The sequence below is a fragment of the Periplaneta americana genome, chromosome 10 (assembly GCF_040183065.1).
Source record: "Periplaneta americana isolate PAMFEO1 chromosome 10, P.americana_PAMFEO1_priV1, whole genome shotgun sequence".
NCBI classification, from domain to species: Eukaryota; Metazoa; Arthropoda; class Insecta; order Blattodea; family Blattidae; genus Periplaneta; species Periplaneta americana.
Window position 1 is genome coordinate 174,874,936 of NC_091126.1, and position 25,887 is coordinate 174,900,822.

Genomic DNA, 25,887 nt, shown 5'->3' on the forward strand with positions numbered 1-25,887 from the left:
AGCTTTCTACAGTACAAACTTTGGCAGATAACCGAAAAAGAATTACGTTTGAGACACTGAGAATGTATCTTGTGGTACATTACAATTCGGTACTGTAACTGCACTTCCTAAAGACGACCAATAGAATAAATGAAAAAATTAAAATTGCTACATGCTTATTTCCACCATTAACACTGTGTATAATTAAACACAAATGCTTATAAAAGACAGGAGAATAAATGCTTTTCACATTATTTTGACATTGCCATTGTGTAATGTACATTTACTTTCAGAATGTACATATGTATGTTTCCCCATACTACCGTACTCTACTCTAAATAGCAACGTTGTTACCTCAACACATCTCTATCTACCTGCAGTGAGTCAACAACCTATAGTGCATGCACAGTAAACTTATTGTATCGGGTCCAAAGTCTCGAAGCCTGGTGATAACTAAATACACTTTTGACTAATTGATACTTATAGTCATGGAAATACAGTACATAGAAGAACACAAAAACTCGGTTACGAATACAGCATAAACAATGAATGACAAAGAAACTAAGTTAAATACAGATATAAATTAATAAATATCAATAATCATAAACAAAACATATGTTCTTGCATATCTTAAATTTCATTCAGCAGATGATGAGTGCGTTTCTTTTCGCTGTATATTACGAGTTATGTTTGGTGCCATCGATCTTGCACTTGCAATTCGAAAAACTGTAGTGGGGTGTTCATCAGTTAGAGTAGCTAGCTCTTCTTGGAGATTTATTTATCTTCATTAGAGAGAACAGTTTCTCACACATATGTTGAGCCAAACATTGCTAACAGTTTTGCAGCCATTTTGTGCATATGTGGGAAATCTGTTTGCGAAAAATGTTCATAAAATTGTGATAGGCTTGTTCGTGATTCAGATTTAGCCTTCAACTCATTATCACATCAAATTGTGAACAACTCTCACAGAAGATCAGAAGGAACAGCATCAAATGTAGTACAGAGACATAATTTTATTTCTACTAATATTTCTAATATTAACCTCACTATTCCTTTGAATTAACGGTTGAGAACCGGAAACACAGTTTTCTACCCACTTCCACGACTGGAGTTCGATGATACTGGCATAAAATATAAACAAATCACTTTACTAGGTATAGGAGGGAATAAAATTAGTTCATCCATTTACGTAAAGTAGGAAATATCGCGATTTGAGTTTGATAATTTTCATTAGGTTTTTGTTTAATAAAATACAGTACAGTATTAACAATAAGTGTTTTTATTCACGAACTGAGCTGTCTATGCGAACGTATTCATTATGCAGTGTATATTATACTGTCTACAGCACTTTAGCTTACAATATAGAGAATGAAGTTAAATTGAAAAATAATCATAATATGCATATTTAAACACATTTTTGAAAATGTGTGGCCGTTCATCTCGATACAGGCTTCAGTTCTTTTGTACATATTATCTCACTATAGACTATTGTACCTAATTCCAATTTTCAGTTTCGCCTTCGTACTAGTAACTCATGTTGAAATAATTCTGTACCTACTCTATAAAAGAGTACTTTACGTACTGTACATCCAATCTTCACTTTTGCCCGATCCGAAAAGATAAAATTACTCACAAGACATGCTATCTACTGTCCGTCCAAGTGGTTATGTCGCATGATCATAGAAAGGGGAGAAATCACGTGACAGTTAATTACTTAACGAGGCCCTTATATTTAAGTTATTTTAACAGTTGCACAATATTACGTATACGTCCAATTCCTAACAGAAATTAAAGTTTTCAGAAAAGAGCTAAGATAGCCCAGCCACTAGCCTTTACAAAGGGACGATCAGAAGCGGGTGGGGGAAACAGGGATGCAAGTCGGCAAACGGACGACAGTATCTGTGCGAAAATATGATTCAACATTGAAAGCTATTTCGTCACTGGAAAACGCAAACATATTTCTGGAACGTACTATACTATACTGTGTGGAGGACGGTTGGGAGTTTACAAGTAGAGGGGGTGGGAGTGAAGTATATTCAAAAACTCAGGTACAATAAAAATTGAATTAAAAATAAAATTATGTCCCTGTAGTTGAATAGGGCGCAGCAAAGACTTTAAGGGTGAATATTCTGAAATGGGCAAATATGAATAAAAAAAAACTGGAAAAAATATATTATATTAAATTGGTTACATTTGCTCCTATTATTGACGATTCTGGTATCAGTTGAGCTTAAAAAAAATTTTATGTGAGATTTTCTAATTTAAAAAAAAAAGCCAAGGGATTATTGTTATCTTTCTCTTACAGCCCATTGTTTAAGGTATCTTCTAAACTTCTGTACTTCAGATTTCACTTGTCTTCGAACATTTCTTTTTTCACGATCGGTCATATCTACTATTTTCTTTCTTTTTTTATATTCTTTGCCTTAGTACCTTTTTTTCTACAACTCCTCTTCAGTCATATTTGCCCTCTGCCTACGTTTCTTCTTCCTTTCATATTTCCTACTTTCATTATCAGATTTTTTTTTTCTTTCCTATACACAATCACATGAAATAATATTCGAAGTTACTTTATACACCAGTATTTAATAATTGTATATTAAATGAAACCTCGGTCCCACAATAAAGGGACCGACGTTACTGGGACCGTTGTTACGAATTAGTATAATTTCTGCAATAGTTCTGACAAAATAAATCGTTAAAAATATCATGGAGGTTAGATTTTTTAGTCGACAAACATTGTAATGTTTTGCATATACTACGCAAGTTTAGTATATACAAACTATATTTAATGCCACCTGGGACCGGTGTTACCATTATAAAACATAACATTCAGTCATCAGTGATGATTTTTGTATTTTTCAATAAAATAAATTACGATAATGGACGAAAAGTTTTTCAACTGGCGCCATGTTGACCTCTCATCACTACCAACCGTTAAAATTTACCACATGAAGCAAAATTGTCTTTTGTGTAGCTCTTTTATTTCGAGGGACCGGCGTTACGAAATTTTTTAGGACAAACTTTACGTTAAAGTTGTGTCCTTTCAGAATTAAACAAACAACAATTCCTGTCTTTCATAAGTATTTTAACTATTTATTTTTATAATCTTGGCCGAGGAAATAAAATCAAATCGAAACATTCCGAGAAAAACTTAGTAAAAGAGTAAAATGTAGTTTGGGACATAGGGACCGTAGTTACATTTTGACGTTTGGACGTTATTTGTTAATTATAATTTTTAAAATTAATCCTTTTATGCTTTGTTTCCAACTAAAACATGTGAGAGTTAGTTAATTAAACGCAAAAGTAATCAGTTAACATTTTCAAGAAACTCCTTAAATCAGCCGGGACATACATTTACCCATTTCAGAATATTCACCCTTAAGATCCATTGGTAAATCGTGTATATCTCGAAATCTGATAGACTATTTCGTTTATATGACGTCATTCTATTTTCGACCAATGAAGTGTAATGAAATTTTGAATTCCAACCAATCACAGTCAGACTTTGCGATAATTTTTGCAGCTAGATTTATCGCTATTATTTTATCGCATGGTCGTTCTTTTGTTTAGTCGTTGTCGCCAACTGTTTCCCCGTGAATTGATGATCATGAATACATTAAGATACAACTACACGGTTAAACTTTTCTTTCAACTTTAAAGCAATGAATGCAAGATTAATATTTAATATTAATTAATATATTTACGCAGTGAAGACGACGTTCAAAACAACGCACAATATAGACACAAAATCTTCCTGCATCTTAATTGAACGTACGTTTATACACAGATTACATGCATACGCGATTGGAATATTGAACTGTGTAGCTGCAGCTTTAGTTCCGTTACACACTACAGCGAGAATGCATTTGTCGAGCTATAAAAAATACTTTCCTGTAGCACGTAGTAACGGTCGAAATATGGCACAGCTGACACTGGTCCTGCTCACACAGCTAACCTTGCCTATTGTAGCCTATAAAATACATCTTCATCTTCTAATTCCATGTCCATTGTAGGCTATTTGAAAAAAATTACATTCCTTCATTCAGATTAGATAATTGCGTTTTCAACAATTCTACATTTAATTAATGTATTAATTAGGTTACTATAATTATATAATAAAATTTTAAATTAAATCACGATTTCAGCAGATAATGAAAATGTATTTATGTTATAATAATAAGAGAAAAGTGCAGTACATGTAATTAACATTGTTAAACCTGTATTTCGCTTTTCGCAAGTGGCATTACTGAATAATAACATCGAATTTCTTTATTGCAGTAATCGATATTCATCTATTTCAACTTCACAATGTCTGAATAGGTTAAGTATTCGTAAATATATAATTATTAACATTTTGTGATCGAATTTTAGGGCTATATTATTTACATTTTTATTTTATTCACGAAATAGTCCTAATAAATGTCACTCGAGGTCTGAGATTTCCCATATAAATCCACTCGCTTCGCTCGTGGCTTTATCGGCAGATCTCAGTCCTCTCGTGACATTACTACAGAAAATTCTTGAATTAGACTCTCAAGAATACCTGCAAATGATTGTAATTAATCTTGTGTCAAACTAGATGTTCTCGTTGGCAATTTGGGAAAATGGGCTAACTCTCCTTTCAAAATCTGACGCTGCCAAAACTGCCAAGCTCTCCAGCGTGGTACAAAGTAATGTGGTGCCATCTTAGTCTTACAGCACAAACTATTATGTATCTATTTGTGTATCGTTCTGTTAGGCATACTGCGAACTTTGTACGGAAAAATTAACATGTATTTACAACATTAAGGCCGAGTGCTTTGAATTCTAACTTTAGAAACTTGAATGAAAGAAAAAACTCTTAAATTGACGATATCGTATCATATTTCGCTTGTATGCGTCACACGCAGACCTATATATTTTCCCCTATGTGGAATAAAAGTATTATTATTATTATTATTATTATTATTATTATTATTATTATTATTATTATTATTATTATTATTTCCTGTAGCTGTGTCTCACGCGTTGCATACTCTACGGCCCGTCAATTTATCTAATTATCTTGTATATTTACCTTTCATGGCATGAAACCGGGATTAGATTAAGGTTAGTTGCATTGGATACATAACCCATTGGGAGACGAATCGTATGTGTAGTACGTGTGTGACGTCAGATAAACTTGTCAGTACACTTCATCACGAAGAACACAACAGAGGACCTAATATGACATATACTGTATCGATTCTTAGGGAAGGTCGTCCGTCTGACGTAAAACTGTTGCATAGTCAGGTTAAGCCTAAAGGTCATGCGCTGTATCACACTACAAACAAAATTATGTCATAAGAATTCAGCTTTTATAAACCATAAATTATATCAAATTAATTGATAAACTCTTAGTTTCGACATCAAGCTAATTTGTGTGATAATTATGCCAAAGGAATTTACATGTGTGTAAGAAAGAATTTAGATGTAATGCTAAGGACAGTCAATGCTATGTCGTCATTAGCTTCCTCACAGCTGAAAATACTCCCTATATTTTACCTTCAGAACACAAGATAGGTATGCCAAATTTTACGTAAGTTGCGTCAATATTTTCACACATTTAAAACATATTTTGTCAATAGCGCAATCCAGATCATTGAAAGAATCATATTCCACAATTATTAATGTAAATCCAATCGATTGTACTTAGTTACTTACTTACTGGCTTTTAAGGAACCAGGAGGTTCATTGCCGCCCTCACATAAGACCGTCATTGGTCCCTAACCTGAGCAAGATTAATCCATTCTCTATCATCATATCCCACCTTCCTCAAATCCATTTAATATTATCTTCCCATCTACGTCTCGGCCTCCCTAAAGGTCTTTTTCCCTCCGTCCTCCCAACTAACACTCTATATGCATTTCTGGATTCGCCCATACGTGCTATATGCCCTGCCCATCTCAAACGTCTGGATTTGTTAGGTGAAGAATACAATGCGTGCAGTTCTGTGTTGTGTAACTTTCTCCATTCTCCTGTAACTTCATCCCTCTTAGCCCCAAATATTTTCCTAAGCACCTTATTCTCAAACACCCTTAATCTCTGTTCCTCTCTCCTAGTGAGAGTCCAAGTTTCACAACCATACAGAACAACCGGTAATATAACTGTTTTATAAATTCTAACTTTCAGATTTTTCGACAGCAGACTGGATGATAAAAGCTTCTCGACCAAATAATAACAGGCATTTTCCATATTTATTCTGTGTTTAATTTCCTCCCGAGTATCATTTATATTTGTTACTGTTGCTCCCAAATATTTTAACTTCTCCACCTCTTCAAAAGATAAATTTCCAATCGATTGTATAGTCACAAATATGATTTCCTTGGAAGAAGTACGTTAAAACAGCAACCTTCAATTTATTGGAGCCTACGGCGTAGTTCTGGGGTAAAGAGCTAATTTCCTGACACCAGCTCCACTCAAAACCCGCACGTGTTGATAACATAGTTGGTTTATTCGAAGTTTTCCACAAATGCAAGTGGAATATCTGGTAATGGACGGGGAATTCCACTGACGCTAGACAGACCTCACCTCCCAACTGATAGGCCTATAGCGCTGTTAAATAATAATCCATTAAAAATTACCAGTTATTATTGGATTGGAGGTTAGGTTATTTTACGACGCTTTATCAACAGCTTAGGTTATTTAGCGTCTGAATGAGATGAAGGTGATAATGCCGGTGAAATGAGTCCGGGGTCCAGCACCGAAAGTTACCCAGCATTTGCTCATATTGGGTTGAGGAAAAACCCCGGAAAAAACCTCAACCAGGTAACTTGCCCCGACCGGGAATCGAACCCGGGCCACCTGGTTTCGCGGCCAGACGCGCTGGCCGTTGGGATTTAATTTACATTAATAATTACAGAATATGATTATTCCAAAGATCTGGATTGCAATATTGACGAAATATGTTTTAAATGTGTGAAAATATTGGCGCAACTTTCCTAAAATTTATCAAATTTATCTTGTGTTCTAAAGGTAAAAAATGGGGGATGTTTTCAGCTGTGAGGAAGCTAATGACGACGTATCACTGACTGTCCTTAATGGCGTAAGCAGATACGCTTTTCGCTGGTTACATTGATTGCAAACTTATTATTCCCTGTAAAATAATATGGAACGTGAGAAAATCGAGAATCAATTGTTAAACTCTTAACAATGTAATTCGATTCCGGCCCAGGTCGATGGCATTTAAGTGTGTTTAAATGCGACAGGCCCATGTTAGTAAATTTACTGACATGGAAAAGAACTCCTGCGGGACAAAATTCCGTCACATCGGCGACACTGATATAACCTCTGCAGTTGAGAGCGTCATTAAATAGAACATAATTTAATTTAACAGTGTAATGAGTGAGAAATGCTTGCTTCCCTACAAGACACTCCTACTTCATGGTTAAAGCGAGTAAGGCTGAATGCATTATTTTTATAAGGCTAAGTACAAATATCATGGTCTAAAACAGGTCTGCAGAACTGTAGCTCTTGAGAGCGACTGCTTTCCTCCCCTCTTTTACCCCACCCACCTTTTCTACCTGTGCGGTCACGGCGTTCTAGTTACGCTCGGCTGCATCAACATTCATTCTCGGGGCGGAAGTCGATCATCCCCAATAGAAGTGGAGTGAGGCTGACGTCATAGTTTCCCTACTTTGCGAGTTCTGCAGGCCTGGTCTAAAAACTTACTGGTCTCAATACATCTAAAGAGGGCATCTGATTACACAAAAAGTTCATCTGTTGTGCAAAGTAATGGAAATTGTATTATTTCACGTCATCCGCCCCATTCTGAGATATACGTTAGTGTCCTGCAATTTTCGAACATGAGAGAGGCAACCAAGACATGACAAACTTCGTCTTATTTCATCTGAAAAATTAATCGCAAAGTCTGTGCTAAAATCTTTATGAGGTTAAGATATGAAAGATGGGTAGGCCTATAGAGGACAGCGAATATTTTTATAACAAGGTGGTACAAACACGACAGGCAGAGCGGAAATCGTCGAATATCGAACTTCGACATAGGCCTACCACAGTCTAGTATATACAGTCACGAAGCTTAATACTTACTAAATATGCAAACGTAGACACTTGAAATATACATCCATAGATAGTTGCTCACCACCAGGATCGCTACTATCGCCTCATCACAGACTCTTTCCCTAGCAGACCATAAAATGCATTGTACTTTCGATATCGTGTTCTTTTAAAAAAATTAAAACCTTCCTTCCACTATTGAAATATGAAATACATAAGGTTTATATATTATTTTCATAAAATATATATTACATTCCACACACTCACCTCCTAGATCTTTCGGAAGAAGGATAACTCCAACCTATTTTTCTTACAATTTATAGTAGTACTACAAACGTCTCCATAAAATATATATTATATTCCACACACTCACCTCCTAGATCTTTCGGAAGAAGGATAACTCCAACCTATTTTTCTTACAATTTATAGTAGTACTACAAACGTCTCCTTGTCCCATATTATTATTCAAATTATTGTATTTTAGCCATTTACAGTTATAACAACCGGTAACGATCATTTCACAGTTTACATAGCTTTTCACAAAAATGTGAAATATTTTAAATGTTTTAAATTTTATTAATGGAATTACACTACATTTTAGAGAAACGTATGTTACTGTTTATGCATTCAAACTAATTTATATGGTTGAAACGCCGCCCTTCCTGATCGGGTTAAGCGAGTTACATGGTCTGCCTTACGGCCTGTATTAGATCACGATGGCTGTGGCACAGTTTATTGTTCCTAGTACAGCGCTCCAAGCGGCTAGCAACTATCGCGAGATTTGCAAAAAATCATCCCAAGCTTCGTGACTGTATGTAGTAGACTGTGGGCCTACTCCAAAAACTTGAACCGAACATAGCGCCTGTAATGCACGTCGCCGATACGTATTCATCCTTTCGCTCATGCAATTACAATTCGCAATAATTTTACTTTCTCATTATACAAGCACAGTGGACCTCTCATGATGTTATGAAAATTTATTTCCAGACCTCCACTAAAATACACTTTCTCAGCATCCCATGTAACAAAATAGTGTTCCTGGAAAGCTGCCTCGTCCGTTTAAAGTAATTTTCCTAGCCCCACGGGACTCATGCTGGGTAAAGTGAGGCCACGCGAAGCTTTTCATTTTATTCTATTTCCTCACTATCCAGGTACGAAGAGAAACTGTTGTGACGCTGCAAAAATCGCGGAAATACACGTTTCCAGCATCCCTCACATTACCGAAAGTTATTTTGAGCATACCGTGACGTGTAAATAAATGTAAATAATAATTACTGTAAATAATAATTATAAATAGGGCCTAATATTTGTAAATAAATGTAAATAATAACTGTAAATAAATGTAAATAATAATTATAAGTAATATTTGAAAATAAATGTAAATAATAATTGTAAATAATATATGTAGATAATAATTATAAATAATAATTGTAAATAAATGTAAATAATAATTGTAAATAATATAGGCTATGTAGGTAATATGAAAAACAGTAAAGGCTGGTTCACAATAAACCGGGAACGAGAACCAGAGTGAAAACGAGAAGCAGAGAACGTGAATATGAAAATTTTTTATTCACAATAAACCGAGAACGTAGACGACTATGCATATCGATATGCATGTCAATAACGATATGTAAAGTCGATATTACGCATTCTGATGTTAGTTGTGTATAATTGACCAATGGCGTTCTCTCATGAGTACAAGGCAGCCAACATAAGCACAGGTTAACAAACTTCAAAATTTCAACGGTACTATAAATATGCCCATGCATCTTTATTATCACAACCTATTTTAAGTCTACCATAACGTAAAATAATTAGAGAAGAAACATTTGTAATAGAAGAAAAATGAACACAACAGTAGTTATGAATTGAAGTAAAAATATGTAGTGTGTAATACAACCAATACAGTAATAAAATGTGATTCACTTACGATTGGTGTTCAAAGATGCAGCTATTGAAAGCCACGTATTCTCCTTCATTTTCTCATCTTTATACGAGGCGTGCCGCTTATCGTAAACGTGAGGATTTTCCTCAACACTCAATATTAGAATCTCATCAAATAAAACTTGCTCAATGATGCACAGCACAGAACAAAATAGTGCATAGGTTATGTCACGGTCTTCTTGCTACAAAATATACGACGACAATATAGCTTTCAGATGGCAATAAAATGAATCTAGTGGGCTGTGATCGGAAACGTGAACGCCAAAGTTGAAACTTGGCCAACTCTCCGTTCCCGATCCCGGGCTCCGGCAAGCTTTTCGTTAATTGTGAATGCTCACATTTAAATGTACACATTTTAACAATTTTACCGTTTTCGTTTTCGTTCCGATTCTCGTTTCCGGTTTATTGTGAACCAGCCTTAAGCGACAGGGACAGACATGTTTGCGTTTTTTCATGGTGGAATAAAGAACAGTGGTCTAATATTCGTACGCATAGTGATCACAATAATTAAAATGATTTCGTCCACAATTCAGAAATATAGAAGTTAGGAACAATGATCAATAAATAACTAAAATTCAACAAAACTTGCACATAAAAAGCTTCGCTAAATCAGGGTAAGTTCCTTGAAAGAACATGCACAAAAACAAGAATTTCCAGGACTCTGATTCCAAATTGGTGAGTGTGACAGTCCATTAAGAGGAAGGAGCTAACGTTATTTAGAATAACATACACACGTGTATAATTAAGACGATTTATTTCACTGCATAAGCTCCCGGAAAGGACGATTATATGAGGTAAATCACTTCTAAGGAACACATTATGAAATACATAACAGAAAATACAAGGGAAATTCGTTCAAACTGTATTCCGAACTCAGTCACTAATGGTGTTCATTTTTCTTTTCCTGCGAAATCCATTTCTTTCTTTCTATTACAGCAACTGATCGCTTATTTTCCTGTCTTATTCACAAATTCCTCATTTTTTCTGCTCATTTCCGCATTTATTTTTCTACTGTTCATGATATCCACTATGTATCACAAGAAGTGAAATGCTATTACCATTATTTTCAATAATTCAATTTCTTACTCATAACAATATTAAACAAAACAAAACTATTTACAATACGTAACAGAGTATATCAAAATTTAGCATGGATTTGTATAAACTTTCAAGTTTCAAGTTCTTTGTATATACCTTAGATGTCTTATAGGCAGAAAACATATATAACTTACAAATACTAACCGAGCAATTATCACAAGCTGTGAAAATATTGATTTTGCAGTATGGTGAAAAAATAATATTCTTAAGAAATATTCAGTTGCTTTCGACAGTCAAATTATGCAAAATTTGTCACTCACTTTCCACCTTTCTAAGTTTGATAAACAAATAAAAAAATGTCAGCTTATATAACTGTCGGAAACTATACGATGAACCAGTTTTTGAAACTTGTCCACCTTTGAAATGTATAAAGAAAACGAACAAGCCCAGTTAAGAAAATATACAGCATCAAAATTTCTATGAATCAAAAACATATGAAGATGTAATTGGGTATAAAGGACTTACAACATGATTATTCATTCAGTGGCCAACAAGGAAGCGTGACCATTTTCATTCAGAAGAAGGGTGAGATGCCGTCAACCAAAATTGTAACGAAGTATTCTTATTTTCAAGTACAGTATTTGTTGAATTAGAATAATATTCGTGTTGTACAGTATTTTTTTAATGTAGCTACAGATACGGAAATAAAATTTGGAGCTCCCTAATTGTATAAGTTTCGCTTACAACACACAGCGCACGTGCAGTATACAAGAGCCCCTGTATATAAGCTACTTGTGCACAGTCGTGCGAAGTTGTTGCCTACATACAGAACTTGCACTCCCATCAAGACTCGCTCCAAATTTGAATTCCGTATCTATACATTTAAACAATGAAATCGTATCACACTACGACAAACATCTCAATTGTTGTCATGAATAGCAATATAAATAAATAGCTGTAGGGTTTTAATGTACGGTAGTAAACCAACTGTTTTACATTTTATTCATTTTAATTGGTTGTTGACGGTTCTTACTCTAAGAATGGTTTCCTTATACAGGGACATCATTTTATTTTAACTTCAATTTTTATTGTACATGAGTTTTTTAATGTACTTCACTCCCACCCCTTCTACTAATGGAGTTCAACCGTCCTCCACACAGAACCAAGACCGCATATACAGTCATAGTAGCCTTACGGTCATAATAAACAGTACGTTCCATAAATATGTTCACGTTTTCCAGTGACGAAAGAGCTTTCATTATTGAATCATTTTCGCACAGGTACTGTCGCCAGTTTTCCTAAGTCACATCCCGGTTTCCCCCACCTACTTCTATTCGCCTCTCTTTAAAGGCTAGTGGCTGGGCTGTCTTAGCTCTTTTCTGAGAACATTAATTTCTGTTAGTAATTGGACGTCTACGTAATATTATACAACTGTTTAAAATAACTTAAAAAAGGGCCTCGTCAAGTAATTAACTGTCACGTGATTTCCCCCCTTTGTACGACTCTGCGATGTGACCACTTGGACGGACAGTAGATAGCATGTATAAGTAATTTTATCTTTTCGGATCGGGCAGAAGTGAAGATTGAATATACAGAATGTAAGGCACCTTTTTATAGAGTAGGTACAGAATTATTTCAATGTGAGTTACTAGTACGAAGAAAGAAACTGGTAATTTGAATTAGGTACAATCGTCTATAGTGCGAGAATATGTACATTAGAACTGAAACCTGTATCGAAATGAACGGCCACCATTTTCAAAAATGTGTTTAAATATCCATATTATGATTATTTTTCAATTTAACTTCATTCTCTGTTGTGTGCGCTAATGTGCTGTAGACAGTATAATATACACTGCATAATGAATACGTCCACATGGACATCTCAGTTCGTGAGTAAAAACACTTACTGTTAATACGGTACTGTATTTTGATTAAACAAAAACCTAATGAAAATTATCAAACTCATAATCGCGATATTTCCTAGTTTACGTGAATGGATGAACTACTTTTCTTCCCTCCTATACTTAGTAAAGTGATTTGTTTGTATTTTACGCCAGTATCATCGAACTCCAGTCGTGGAAGTAGGTAGCAAACGGTCTTTCCGGTTCTCAGTCGATCCAAAGGTATAGCCAGGTTAATATTAGAAATATTAGTAAAAATAAAATGATGACTCTGTATATGATGATGAGGAATAATAAATTTTTTGGGGTGATAATACGGACTATTCTGAGTAAAAAAAGTTCATAAAGCATGCGTTCAATTTTCAATAGGTATGGAGATACATAAACCTCGGAATGGGACTCATTTCATGGTACGACCACAGCAAAGGTAGTTGGAAGGCCGGAGGGAAAAAGCCCTTTGAGGAGGCCGAGGCATAGAAGGGAGGATAATATAAAATGTATTTGAGGGAGGTGGGATATGATGGTACGGACTGGATTAACCTTGTTCGGGATAGGGACCGATGGCGGGCTATGTGAGGGCGGCAATGAACCTCCGGGTCCCTTAGAAGTCATTTGTAAGTAAGTACGGAGATACAGCTTTTTGAATTTTACGCATAACAAGCCTTATATACTGTATGAAGGAACGACACATGACTATCTAATATTGACTACGTAGAAGGTAACAGTACGCGTCGCTCTTCTAAGATCGTCTGGAGTACTACTACTATACTACTGTCGTTGCAGTACTTTCTTCCAGCACGACGAAGCCTCCCCTGTACATTTTAGCAGTCAGGCGACATATAAATCACACATTTCCCGAACGACTGTTCGGCCGTGGTGGTCACGCGCCCAGGCCACCAAGATCCCCAGACATTATTTTCTTACAAATGGCTTTTTAGAGAACAAGAAGGTTCATTGTCGCCCTCAAGCAAGCCCGCTATCGGTCCCTGTTCTTAACAAGATTAATCCAGTCCCCACCATCATATCCCGCCTCCCTCAAATTCACTTTAATATCCTCCCATCTACGTATCCGCCTACCCAAAGGTCTTTTTCTCTCAGGCCTCCCAACTAAAAATATATACTTACTTACTTACAAATGGCTTTTAAGGAACCCGAAGGTTCATTGCCGCCCTCACATAAGCCCGCCAGCGGTCCCTATCCTGTGCAAGATTAATCCAGTCTCTATCATCATATCCCACCTCCCTCAAATCCATTTTAATATTATCCTCCCATCTACGTCTCGGCCTCCCTAAAGGTCTTTTTCCCTCCGGTCTCCCAACTAACACTCTATATGCATTTCTGGATTCGCCCATACGTGCTACATGCCCTGCCCATCTCAAACGTCTGGATTTCAAGTTCCTAATTATGTCAGGTGAAGAATACAATGCGTGCAGTTCTGTGTTGTGTAACTTTCTCCATTCTCCTGTAACTTCATCCCGCTTAGCCCCAAATATTTTCCTAAGCACCTTATTCTCAAACACCCTTAACCTATGTTCCTCTCTCAGAGTGAGAGTCCAAGTTTCACAGCCATATAGAACAACCGGTAATATAACTGTTTTATAAATTCTAACTTTCAGATTTTTGGACAGCAGACTGGATGATAAGAGCTTCTCAACCGAATAATAACAGGCATTTCCCATATTTATTCTGCGTTTAATTTCCTCCCGAGTGTCATTTACATTTGTTACTGTTGCTCCAAGATATTTGAATTTTTCCACCTCTTCGAAGGATAAATCTCCAATATTTATATTTCCATTTCGTACAATATTCCCGTCACGAGACATAATCATATACTTTGTCTTTTCGGGATTTACTTCCAAACCGATCGCTTTACTTGCTTCAAGTAAAATTTCCGTGTTTTCCCTAACCGTTTGTGTATTTTCTCCTAACATATTCACGTCATCTGCATAGACAAGAAGCTGATGTAGCCCGTTCAATTCCAAACCCTGCCTGTTATCCTGAACTTTCCTAATGGCATATTCTAAAGCGAAGTTAAAAAGTAAAGGTGATAGTGCATCTCCCTGCTTTAGCCCGCAGTGAATTGGAAAATATATACGCACTTCTATATTCACCCATACGTGTTACATGCCCTGCCCACCTCAAAACGTCTAGATTTAATATTCTTAATTATGTTAGGTGACGAAAACAATGCTTGCAGTTGTGAGTTATGTAACTTTCCCCATTTTCCTGTAACTGCATCCCTCCTAGCCCCAAATATTTTCCTAAGCAACTTATTCTCGAACACCCTTAACCTCTGTTCCACTCTCAAAGTGAGAGTCCAAGTTTCACAACCATAGAGACGAACCAGTAATATAACTATTTTATAAATTCTAACTTTCAGTTTTTTAAAGCAGACTGGATGACAAAAGCTTCTCAACCGAATAATAGCAGGCATTTCCCATATGTATTCGACGCTTATTTTCCTGTCGAGTGTCATTTATATTTGTTACTGTTGCACCAAAGTATCTGGATTTTTCCACCTCTTCAAAGAATAAATTTCCAATTTTTATATTTATATTTCGTAGTATGTTCTGGTCACGAGACTATCATACAGAGGTACTTCGTTTTTTCTTCAGGATTTATTTCCAAACCTATCTCTTTACTTGCTTCAAGTAAAATTCCCGTGTTTTTCCTAATAGATTGTGGATTTTATTCTAACATATTCACATCATCCGCATAAACAAGCAGCTGAATTCCAAACCTCCTTTGTTTTCCTGGACTTTCCTAATAGTCTCTCTAGAGCAAAATTAAAAAGTGAAGGTGATGGTGAATCCCCTTGCTTTAGCCCGCAGTGAATTAGAAAAGCATCAGACAGAAATTTGCCTACACGGACTACTGCATGTTTCACCGAGGCATTTTAATTAATAGAACTAGCTTCTTGGGAATATCAAATGCAATAAGAATATTATATAAAATAATTTCTCTCTTAACTGAGTCGTATGCCTTCTTGAAATCTGTCATTTTTTCCCCAACAGAAAATACGGATCCTGCAGACATGTATTGCAAGTCACAAACAAAACCGGACGGCAAAATTGACTTTTCCAGAAAGTTGTATAAAATTCAAGAAAACCGAAAAAAAAAAATTCTACTGTAAGCCATTTTCAAATGTTCAACGTTTCAAGTTCTGTAAGTACACAAACACCAATCTTTTCAGGATACAATCATTTATGGAATATGCGGATAGAGAAAAACATCGAATTCCAATTATAATATATTTCGAAAGTATGTATACATCGGCTTTTGAGAAAGTCGACTAGATAAGTTATATATATATATATATATATATATATATATATATATATATATGTGTGTGTGTGTGTGTGTGTGTGTGTGCGTATGTGTGTTTTTATGTAACGAGGCTGTATCAACTACTAGGCTTTTACTAGGTTATTTAGCGTCGATGAAATTGGTGATAGCGAGATGGTATTTGGCGAGATGAGGCCGAGGATTCGCCATAGATTACCTGGCATTCACTTTATGGTTGGGAAAAACCTCGAAAAAAACCCAACCACCTAATCAGTCCAAGCGGGGATCGAACCCGCGCCCGATCGCAACTTCAGACCGGCAGGCAAGCACCTTAACCGACTGAGCCACGCCGGTGTGAGTGAGTGAGCGAGCGAGCAAGCGAGCGAGTGAATGATTGTGCGTGTGCGCGCATATATATATATATATATATATATATATAATTTAAATTATTTATCTGCCTGGGTAGCTTAGTCGGTATAGCGCTGGCCTTCTGTACTCGAGGTTGCGGGTTCGATCCCGGTCCAGGTCGATGGCATTTACTGTGCTCCAACCACAAGAAAGTCTTTCCGGAATGAAACGCAGGGGGGTGATGCTGTGAATGAATGTTGATGTCATAAGGTCACACATGTGGGTACTCGTTTCTCTATTGGCTAGCTCTCACAGCACAAACAATAACATTGACACACACGTTTATACTACCCTAGTTACAAAATTAGATCACTGTTAATCTCCTGGTCTTTTAATCTCTCCATACATAAGCAGGAGAGCGCATGGTTTTTAAACTGACGTTATAACGATAATGTTATCTATCTACTTCGCTCCAATAGATGACGCAATAGTAAGCACATTCCTTTCACGGTTGATCTCCTGGTTGGAGAACAGTAAGTGCGCTTAAATGCGACAGGCTCATGCCAGTAGATTTACTATTCTGTATTCAAGTCATACAGAATAGCTGTACGTAATGATCCCAACAGTAGGTTTTTTCCTTTCTGTCCTTCCTTCCACCTGAAGACGAAGGGAGAACCACCATTCGAAACGTTGTGTCTTAATTTTTGATTGTGACAACCAGCAATGGAAAAAAGTCCAAACCCCTCACCTAAACGCTATACATAGTGTTGCCATAATTAGTTTCCGTAAAACTTGGACAACGTTATTTGTGACTGCATTTAGTGTACCTAAAAGAATAAAATATGTACAGCGCACAATCAAACATAGTGAACATTCTTTGCTGCAATGTACTATAACTATATCACTTCGTTTCCATTTTTTATGACTAAAATCCCGAACATTGCCGGTTTTCCGGAAGGAATTGCAACTCCTGTTACGGGAAACCTTTACATAAATTATGTTATAAAGAAGAAGATTTCAGCTTAAGACTCGCGAAAACAGAATGTTCAAAATAAATATTAAACACTTATAATTTTATATGGTAAACGGACAAATATTCAATTAAAAAACTTGTTTCTCATGAATGAGATAACGGAAATACTTCAATACATTCTTACCACAAAACAAATTCCTTTACCATACTAATAAAATAAAGACAGCGCTGCATAGCATATATTTAGTGGGTTATTTTACGACGCTGTATCAACATCTCTGGTTATTTAGCGTCTGAATGAAATGGTGATAATTCCGGTGAAATAAGTCCGGGGTCCAGCACCGATAGTTACCCAGCAATTGCTCGTATTGGGTTGAGGGAAAACCTCGGAAGAAATCTCAACCAAGTAAATTGCTCCGAACAGAAATCGAACCCGGGCCACCTGGTTTCACGCCCAGACGCGCTAGCCGTTACCCCACGGGTGTGGACGCGTAGCATATTCAAATGCAACCTATTAAAATTTATTTGTCTTATTAAAACTATATTTACGGCTATAATAAATGAAATTGATGCAATATTATTATCAAAACAAATATTGGTATTCCAAGAAGATTTCCGAAACACCATTTCAACCTACGAGGAGGGAGAAATTTCCTCATAAAAACTAATGCAAAAGTTCAAACCAGATCTTTATAGATTTCCAAAATGCATTTGAATGGTCCTTCGAATTTGATTTGTGCGCAATACAGAGGGAAACCGGCACCAAATCATAAGAAAATAAAAATGGGGGTAAAGCTAGTCCGTCACGACGTCCTCAGTTTGCTTCTTTTCTTTAAAAAATAGTAGTGTTTTACGATTTTCAGACACGAAAATTACTGGAAAAATGGCGAAAATCACAGTTTAAGTTTCTAAAACATCATGAAATATTGCAAATTCCAAATTTAAAAAATGGCTAAATATTGACAATTTCTAAGAAAAATTACAAAATAGCTTAATTTTCACAAACACAGCACAATTATATCTAGATCTATGTACCTATCTAGCAAGAAGCGTAAGTATGAAAACCATACTAAAAGACTGAACGAGCCAAACCTAACCTGCCACTAATCCTCGAGCTTACAATCTCGCTTTCTATCTACTGTATCTACCCAACTATCAAAAAGAAAAAAGAAAATATATGAATGGCATACCAAAAGCCAGACCAAACCAAACCTAAGCTGCCACTGATCCTCGACCTTACGAGAACTCGCTTACCGCTTAAAAAAAACACACGCACGCACGAAGAAATCGAAGTTATTTAATATTCAACTATGGCTCCTCTGAAAACCCCAAAACCGACCAATCTTTATTAATTACGTATTCACAAACCTGGCGTTAAAATTGGTGCCCACTGACCAACTGGACATTCAAAAAGAAAAGACTTAGAAGTAGCAGAATCATCCACTGACAACCATCGCATAAACTACGTCTCCCACAAAACAAATAAAATAAAATAAACATGAAATAAATACAAAAACCAACATTCTATTGCTTGACCTCTATTTCTTAACAATAAATCAATTTTCTCTAACAGACATTAACTTCGACAATGTTTTTTCATTTTATCGCTGCTGTCATGCCGGGTAACATAATTTATTACCGTTTACAACTATACTGATGTGACACTCCTTTCAACGTACCTATGTATGTAAATAGTGGAGGCTAAACAGCTGACTTTAACAACATACTGTTGCCAACACAATAAAATATCACATGATGTACATCCAAAAACATTTAATGTGTCTTTAATATCCATTTTTTTGCCCTTGTATTAAACATAGAGTTATATTATTTTGAAACAATCACAGAGAAATTATGTTTCTAGTTTCGTTATTTTTGAATATGCTTACAACACGCACACTCAACATCTGTCATCTGTTTCAGGTTGGGCATGGGGTTTGGCGGTCAGTTTAATGTAAATTTACAAATATAAGAGCATTGTAATGAAGAACTAAACTTGGGATAAATATTTACTAATAAACTCACCTAATGAGAAGCATAGCACCCGAAACCACACCCGTGTCATAACCAAAAAGAAATCCTCCAATTGTACTCAGAAATGTCAACACGTAAATAAAGGAGGGCGTACGTGCTTTTGACTTCTCTTGAACAAGATCTTCGCTGCTCGTAACATTATTAGTGGATTCATATTTGGTCGTCATCGTTGTCTGAAAACATGCGCCACTACAAGTTGGAGCTCTCAAAAATGCACTACTGCACGCTTCAACGTCGCACGACACATTGACAATAGCAGACGCTACTTCCGAACTTCTGCCATGTTCCTCTCGTTACTCGAGATTGAATCGATATTGCAGTCGATTACAAAGTTTTCGTAAATCGTCTTGAATCGAAACAACACTGGACTATAAATACCGTATTTGGCCAACAGATGACACTACCAGTCTCATACATAGTGACCTCTATGAATACATAGTCCAAGCTCGACAAGACGCAAAATATTTTATGTTCAGTTAATAAATTACAGACGTGAGGGTCAATTTTAATTTGGAAATTAAGTTTAGTTTATTTTAGTTCAATTTAGTTTAGTTTTAAGTTCCTCAAAATGTACTAAGTGAATAAAAATGTTATTTTACTACTAATGACACATAAAGCCAGCAACACAAGCTGTACCGACCGGTACATCTTATTTCAAAATTCTGAACATTCTCACTCTACCGTGCGTTTACATACAGTATATGAGATTTTGATTCGTGTCCACAAACAATTCCACAATTTCACCAGAAATGAACACATACACCACCGTGATACAAGAAAAAAGTATAATTTGTATCTGTTTGGGCACAAAAGTTCTCTTTTTGTACAAAGTTTTTATTACAATGGCAGACTTCTCTTTAATAGATTACCCTGGACTGTTAAATACTTAAATGCAGATGTTAAATTCAAAACAGAATTAAAGACATTTCTTATGGATGGTTGTTTTTATTCAGTACAAGAATATCTTCAATGTTAGTTTTCACAATTAGTAATTCTTATTAAGTTTGTATGTACAGAATATATTTATTAATATTAGATATTTAAGGTTTCATAGATGATCTAAACTATTAGTTTCGGTTTAGGTTTAGTGTGTGAAGATTTGATACTTTGTTTTACCTTAATTTATACATGCGACATTTCTTTTGCTTCAGTATAAATTTAGTTGTGTATTTAACATCACTGTATTAGTTATAGTGTCCAGTCATTTGTCAAATTTATGCACCATGTTATATACTTTTATATATTTATTGTTTTGCTAATGTGTATTAGTTTTAGAACTAATTCTAGTTTTAATATATTTTGACATGTCCAACATCTTCCTGTATGATTCTTAGGACGAGATAAAATACATACATACATACATACGAGGCGCATCCAGAAAGTAAGTTTCCCGATTTTTTCCCCTTGAAAGTAAACGTAATTAGCCGTGTCAATTGCGCATGCGTAATAGATCTATGACTTATCAATCATATGCCAGCCGGACAGGTCCCGCCTGGTGCCAGTAGCGTGGCAGCAGTGGTCCGAAATGGAAGCTCTTATTCCTTCTCCCGCCGCCTGCGAGGTTCGGTCGGTGATAAAGTTCTTTAATGCACAATGCATTGTGCCAATTGAAATTCATCGGCAGCTCTGTCAGGTCTATGGGCCGAACATCATGAGTAAGCAGATGGTGCGTCGCTGGTGTAAGCAGTTTTCCGAAGGTCGTCAAAGTGTCCATGATGAAGAGCGCAGAGGGCGACCGTCCCTCATCAATGATGATCGTGTTGAGCTGGTGCGGCAGTGCATCATAGAGAACCGTCGCTTCACGATTACGGAGCTGAGCAGCCATTTTCCGCAGATATCGCGATCCTTGTTGCATGAGATTGTCACTAAGCACCTGCTGTTCAAAAAAGTGGGTGCCAGGTGGGTGCAGAAAAACCTGACACCCGAACACAAAATGCAACGTTTAGGAGCAGCACTGACATTTCTGCAACGGTATCACGATGACGGCGACGAGTTCCTCGACAGGATCGTCACGGGCGATGAGACTTGGATTTCGCACTTCACCCCGGAAACCAAGCAGCAGTCAATGCATTGGCGGCATAGTGGATCTCCGGTCAGGACGAAATTCAAACAGACGCTGTCGGGACGGAAAGTGATGTGCACGGTGTTCTGGGACAGGAAGGGCATTCTGCTCATTGACTTCCTTCCAAGAGGTGAAACAGTGAACGCTGACCGTTACTGTGAAACACTGCGAAAATTGCGACGTGCCATTCAAAACAAGAGGTGTGGAATTCTTACTGCTGGTGTTGTGCTCCTCCATGACAATGCTCGTCCACATACGGCTCGGCGCACAGCAGCTGTTTTGACGGAATTTGGCTGGGCGTTGTTTGATCATCCACCCTACAGTCCTGATCTTGCTCCCAGCGATTTTCAAGTTTTCTTGCACCTCAAGAAATTCCTGTCCTCCGGTGAGCGTTTTCGCAACCTCGTACGTACATACATACATACATACATACATACATACATACATGTTTGTGATATGATGCTTTACCGGTATGCGGAGTCTCTTGGATTCTCGTCACAACAGACTGCGTTGTACTGTTTTGCTGCTTTCTTTAGACTCAAACGGATTCCACTAAATCGGCAGATCGGTGTATGAGGAATTGGGGAGCGGGGTAACGTGGCTCAGCACGGCCAGCTAAGGTGTGCGTGCGTGCGCGTGCGTTTTTTCTGTAGTACAAACATTAGCCCTTGAGTCTTACGCCATTGCCCACTTATCGCTTCCAAGTCGCATTCCTGCCGCTATGTATATTTTAGCCTAGTATAGTACAATCTTACGTCATCACCCCTTATAGATTCCACGCCGCATTCTTGCCGTGGTTTCAGAGCTGGCGCTCAGACAGTACTATTTATACAACTAACCACTGTGCATAACGGCTGAAAAAAAACTTTTTTATTTTAGAAATACGGTTCCGGTAATAATTAAAATTAATTATTAATACGAAATAAATATATATATATATATATATATATATATATATATATATATATATATATATGTGCTACACTTAAATAAGTGAAGTGACACTTCACCTACCTCACTCGACTAATCGCCCCTGATTTCTACACAGTCCGAAAATTCACTGTTATCCTTTTTTTCCTCGATCTGGACCACTATGCGCTGTTTTTTAAAGTGGTTCCGTATGTCTTGTTCGGTCGTGTCTGGTCCTACTTTACCTACATATTGTCAGGCGTTTCCTTCTGCACCTTTCAAGCTAGTAGCGTTGTTTCATACCTTATATCCGGTCCGGTGCTGGTGTAGATTTGCTTGTTCTGAGTTGGAATGATGCTCTCTCATTAACTTGCGTCTTAATTCCGTCTTCCTCCGTTCTCCTGAGCTATTCCCGGTGGTTGGCTCTTCATCTTACTGTATTATACACGATGATTCTGTATTAATTGCCCTGATTTGGATATTTTTTACAAGCTTACCATGAATGGTGCAGCGAGTGAGTGGGAAAGAGGCGGAATAGGCTACCGATATCCGAGAGGGAAGCATGCGTGCAAGGGGTGGAGTGAGCCAGTGAGGTATATGGAGGGCACATTTGATGACACATAGAAAGAACTCAAGAATTACAATTGGCCATTACAAAATAATACAACAAAATAAAATAATTGTCCTTTTTTTCTGTAGTCACGAAGACAAATGACATTTATTTGATTTCACCAACTTAGCTATATCAGGGAAAATTATTTGAGCAGAATGACTGCTTAACACTGCTTCCAACGCAACATCGGACAAACATGACGTAGTTTTACTATTATTCAGGTTCATGACTAAGAATACCGGTATGTGTTCGCATAGTCAAACATAGCAATTAACTTACATGTCAATGCGCGGTTACGCGGAATCTCGTTTTGTTCCAAGTTCTTATAATACGCAACGAGGCCGACTGGAATATCGTAATATCTATCTTTCAGAGTTGTGTGACATTGAAGTATTATCAGTTCTCTTTAGAATTTGACTGGAGCCTGCTCAACATTTACAGAAAAGGGCGTCATAAAAATGTTCACGAAGTTCCTGCACGCGGCAAGAGATTGTTTGTGGAGAGAGACTAATTGACTCAAATAACGTCATCAGGGAAGGACACAATATCTCTGAAGTTGAAATCATGCACTCCTTAACAAACATTCCATCCGTAAAAGGCCACCTACTTTTGGCGATATTTAAGGCAACAATATAGCTTGCATGTGTAGCTCTTTCAGAACTTGGCTCAATGTGCTCCAAAAGAAAGAGAAAAATGAATTTTAATGACATTGTTTCTATACAAAAAAAAAATACATACATAGTTAAAGGGACAGAAAATCCTTCAACATTTCAACAAACGTTTTTATAATTCCCATACATTGCTGACAACTGTTCAAAATAAACTTACTATAACCTAACCATTCATTTAATTATATTGCCCTTAGAGTACTCAATTAGTTGAAATGATATTAAATTTACCTCGTCGTAAGAAGACTGCATTTCGACCTTTAGTTTCGTTATTAATGCCTTCCTCTCTTCGCCGATAATATGAGCGTGGGTAACAGAATGTTTAACTTCAAAGTGACGCTTAATGTTGTACGTTTTTGCCTGTACATTGATGTGGCATATTAAACATTGAACATTGTTGTCGTCAGATTAGACAAGATACAAGCCCTTCCGAGAGGGGTTAAATACTGAACCGACTGTCGACGCACTTCTCTTCATTCTTATTCAATACAGTTAAGCACAAATGATAGTACACCTTATGGCTGAAAGAATGACTGATGGAACGCATAATCCAGCAATGCCTGCAGAACAGACGAGAAGAGTTTATGATCGTACACCACCACAGCCTCAGCGACAGAGAGTTTCCCCATATACTTATGTATGTAACATTTTTCTGTGTCCAGTATATACTATCTGCAATTTTTTTAGAATCAAGGCAATCATTTAGAATCACACTGTAGGCATATTTTCATCCATATGAATCTTATCTTTTTGGGGACCTCGGGTCACATTTTCTTTCTCTGTCGACTGTTTTGTCTTCTCCTCTTGTCCTTTTTCATGGGGACTGGAAAGACCTTTCCTCATCATTGCTGTTGGGGATCTGGTTTTCTTTTTTTTAGCACGTGTGAGTTCTTGGGACTTGCTTTAATTGTTGGTTCTGACTTTTCTGCGTTCCGATCTTATGTATGACTGATCTACGATCCCACCCAGTCTAGTATAATATACAGTCACGAAGCTCAATACATAGTAAATATGCATCCATAGATAGTTGCTAACCATTAGGATCACTACTATCGCCTCATTACAGACAAGCGAAATAGTACCGGCACAGTACATTGTTTCTAGTACCCTTACATCTCAAGCTTCGTGACTGTTTATACTAAACCACAGTCTACTATATACAGTCACGAAGCTTGAGTTTTGAGGGTGCTAGAAACTATAGACTGTGACGGTACTATTTTGCATTGCCTATAATGAGGCGATATTAGCGATCCTAGTGGTGAGCAACTACCTAATGTTTGCATATTTACAACGTATTGAGCTTCGCGACTGTATATACTAGACTGTGACTAAACTGTGATATCACTTGGAATTAATTGTTCCATGGATTTCTGTACCTCCATGGCGATGGTTGTTGCGTAACAAAAGTAGCTACGTGTGAACAAGTGATTGCACGTGAACATGCTGTGATATACTGCTGTGAGAAAAATTGTACTGTAAGTGTTACAAAAATTTACTTTTGTCACTGACTATGCCTTTATTCATTCAATGAATAACATGATAAGTTTATAAAAAAAATTGAAGTTAACAATAGCCCCTGAAATAAATTGGCGGATTTACACATACACGTAGTGGGATGCGTTGTGTGCTACGGATATCATGCAGGCCCAGAAATTTTTTTTCTCTTATTAAAAACCATATAGACTGTCGAAATGTAATGCAACATTCAAAATTATGGCACGTATTTTTTCTATTTTGTTGGAAAGTAACAGTCTGCATGAATAACATACCAGAAAACACCAACACGTTAACATGCTGTTAAGAACAGGAGTGAGGTTATGTAACTCACTGATGACATAAATGATTGTTATCGTGGAGAATCGAATGTTTAATTTTCTCGTTTCGGTAAATTATAAATAAATAATTACACACTTCGACCTGTAGCCAGTATTAGTGTTTGTCACCGCCAATTATATAAGCATACTCTGTTCCAGAAACTGACTACTCCGGTGTCCGGTAACGTAATCTGTACCAATTGGACGCAGATTTAAAGCAGTCTGCAAACATCGTCTGCTACTGTCGTGACGCAGAGAAAAACAATTATGGAAGGAGAACAT

At 36.8% G+C, this 25,887-nt stretch overlaps 1 protein-coding gene and 1 long non-coding RNA gene across 2 annotated transcripts in view; one reads left to right on the forward strand and one right to left on the reverse strand.

Moving 5' to 3' along the window:
* Positions 1-19,816, reverse strand: part of LOC138708170 (proton myo-inositol cotransporter-like) — a 397,474-nt gene extending 377,658 nt beyond the window's left edge. Inside the window, exon 1 of the mRNA XM_069838437.1 lies at positions 19,531-19,816. Within this exon, the coding sequence (XP_069694538.1) occupies positions 19,531-19,706 (176 nt within the window). The 5' untranslated portion in view covers positions 19,707-19,816. The remainder of the gene's footprint in view (positions 1-19,530) is intronic.
* Positions 1-25,887, forward strand: part of LOC138708172 (uncharacterized) — a 144,660-nt gene that overhangs the window by 24,382 nt on the left and 94,391 nt on the right. The window lies entirely within an intron of this gene.